Raw genomic sequence first — 2468 nt, 5'->3', positions numbered from 1 at the left:
ATCATATTATGTCATAATTACTTCGGCGATAGCGACTTGCATGTTTGAAGCTTCGTTGTAAAATTCGCCACGGATGTAAATATAGGCCGCTTTCGCACCCATAGCCTTACCGGCAATCAAACAACCTTCGACTAACTTATGGGGATCGTGTCTCATAATTTCACGATCCTTGCAGGTGCCAGGCTCTCCCTCATCAGCATTGACAACCAAATACTTAGGACGACCGTCGCTGGGCTTGTTCATGAAAGACCATTTCATGCCAGAGGGGAAACCAGCTCCTCCTCTTCCACGCAAACCGGATACTTTAACTTCATCTGCAAAAGTATTTATATTTAATTTAAGCACAAGATTATTTAACGAAACACTTACTGATAATCCAATCAGCCCCCTTCAATAAGATTTCTTTTGTCTTATACCAATCACCACGTTTCAGAGCACCCTTAAGTCTCCAATCATGTTTTCCATACAAGTTGGTGAAAACTCTGTCTTCATCACACAGGTTTCCAAAGGTTGTTCTTGTCTGAGGTGGAGGGGTGCCCGGTGGTGGGTTAGAGTAGAACATAACTTGTCCATAATTGGCAAAAGGTGCGACGGCGCCTAAAACAAAACAAACATACTTAATACATAGTTTGGATGCATAATTGGATCTAATAAGTACATTACGTAGAGGGTATTCTATGAATAATCTAATTAGTACAATATTTAAATCAAACACTACCCAGCAGATAGAGTAAATAGGTTTTTTCTGACAATTATATAACCTTTCAAATATGTGATAATGCCATTACAAAGATGCAAGGCAAGGAATTTATATTATAGGAATATATCTCTGTTCACTTAGAATTGGTTTTTGCTAAGATTACTTTGATTTATAATAAATAACACTTACCAATTTGGGATTTAGATAAATTTGTAATTCTAGCAAGAGCACCTGCCATTTTGCCGTTGACAGCAGCAATGTGATGTCAAATACATGTCAATTATGCAATACTGGTTGCGGTTTTACTAACTTCCCTAATTTAAAAATAAATTATGTTAAATGCTTAAAAAACATTAATTGCAGCAATAATCATTAAATACATCAATAATTATAATTAATTAATGTTTAAATTAATCAGAAATAACAATAATTGAGGTTGATAACAAGGAGATGTATATAACCATTTTAAATTTTTGTGGTTTGTGTGCAATTGGTTGCTAATACAATTTCTTCTAAATTTAAAATAATTTAAATGTAATACATAAAACATGTATTTCAGAAAGAAAAATAATAATTTTCATTGATTCATTATTAAAATACTTGTTTTTAAATTGTTAAATCAATATCTGTTGTATAAATTAATAAACAGTATAAACAATATAAAATGATGATTGTTAGTAATATAATTATTTTATATTAAAATAATTCTATAATATGTGATTAGAACGAGTATTTTACTTGTACATCTTCATAAATTGTTATTTGATTACAAATTGACTCTATTTTACTAATTATTTAACAAAAGAATCCGTAGGACACGGTTCAAAATGTTAAAGAAATGTAAAATAGATAGTTTTCTTGTTGGAAATAATACATAAAACGTATTAATCGATTGTAGCTTCAACGTGCCAGTTTGGTTTGCTGGATTTACCAGGTCCTCTAACATTTTGATCGATGTGTGCGTTAATTTCGGCACCAGGTCTTTTATGGTTGATATCGACACCAACATTCGTAGTTCCAGCTTTGTCAGTCCTAATGCTTGGATTAACAGAAGTCTGTGGTCCTTGAGGTCTTGGAATCGGCGGTGACCAGACTGGTCCTGGCCTTGGACGGTTCACCTGGCTCACGAATCTTCTTTGGCGAAAAACTTGCTCATCTTGTCTCTCAAATGCATCCAGTTCTTCAGGATTTCCATCGTTGTACGGATAACAAGCAACGAATGCAATTAATCCGACGAAAACAAGTTGCCTAATCATCTACAAATTTAAACAAATACAGTTTTTGCTTATTCTAAATTATTGCAATATTATACACTTACGTTTTTCTGTAAATTATTATTAAATATATTTGTTTATTTCAGTTGACAGAGTGATACTGTTCAAATTTGTATTCTACCTCTTTATATATTAAGTTTTAATCGTACAAAACGCGGGGATTTACGCTGGGAATTTCGCATGGGGATTTATTTATATATTCAACAGTAAAGAGATTAGAGATTATCTGTCCTCTTATATTTGTTGCGAAAATATGTATTTTTATCATCAACAATAATAAGTAACAGTAAAACAATTTCAATTAAACAGAACCATGAAACATTTTATAATACATCAGTTTTAATTTCAAAATAATATTAAATTATAAACATTTAATATCAATAATACTGATTTATTGTAAAATCAGATTATGTTATAATAACAAATCAGTTTGAAAAGATATATAAGCATGTCGGCAATCTTGGCTGCAATTCGTGTTCAAATTTTAAAAAATG

The 2468-nt window shown here is 31.6% G+C and overlaps 2 protein-coding genes across 2 annotated transcripts in view; both read right to left on the bottom strand.

The window, feature by feature from the left end:
* Positions 1 to 987, bottom strand: part of LOC108557781 (NADH dehydrogenase [ubiquinone] flavoprotein 1, mitochondrial-like) — a 1990-nt gene extending 1003 nt beyond the window's left edge. The window contains 3 exon segments of the mRNA XM_017914445.1: positions 2 to 314; positions 370 to 597; positions 890 to 987. Of these exon segments, the coding sequence (XP_017769934.1) occupies positions 2 to 314; positions 370 to 597; positions 890 to 938 (590 nt within the window). The 5' untranslated portion in view covers positions 939 to 987.
* A 569-nt stretch (positions 988 to 1556) lies between these two features.
* LOC108557817 lies at positions 1557 to 2048 on the bottom strand. The gene is made up of 2 exons (XM_017914492.1): positions 2019 to 2048; positions 1557 to 1956 (listed from the first exon to the last, which is right to left on the bottom strand). The coding sequence occupies exon 2, from the start codon at positions 1954 to 1956 to the stop codon at positions 1585 to 1587; it is 372 nt and encodes a 123-aa protein (XP_017769981.1). The 5' UTR covers positions 2019 to 2048; the 3' UTR covers positions 1557 to 1584.
* Between the last annotated feature and the right edge of the window lie 420 nt (positions 2049 to 2468).

This window comes from Nicrophorus vespilloides, unplaced genomic scaffold (genome assembly GCF_001412225.1).
Source record: "Nicrophorus vespilloides isolate i.1.1-1 unplaced genomic scaffold, Nicve_v1.0, whole genome shotgun sequence".
NCBI lineage: Eukaryota > Metazoa > Arthropoda > Insecta > Coleoptera > Silphidae > Nicrophorus > Nicrophorus vespilloides.
The sequence above is the reverse complement of the archived record's forward strand: the minus strand, read 5'-3'. Positions and strand labels throughout refer to the sequence as shown.

Excerpts from the sequence above, each read along its gene's own strand:
- LOC108557817 (XM_017914492.1), bottom strand. The coding sequence starts at position 1,956 with ATGATTAGGCAACTTGTTTTCGTCGGATTAATTGCATTCGTTGCTTGT.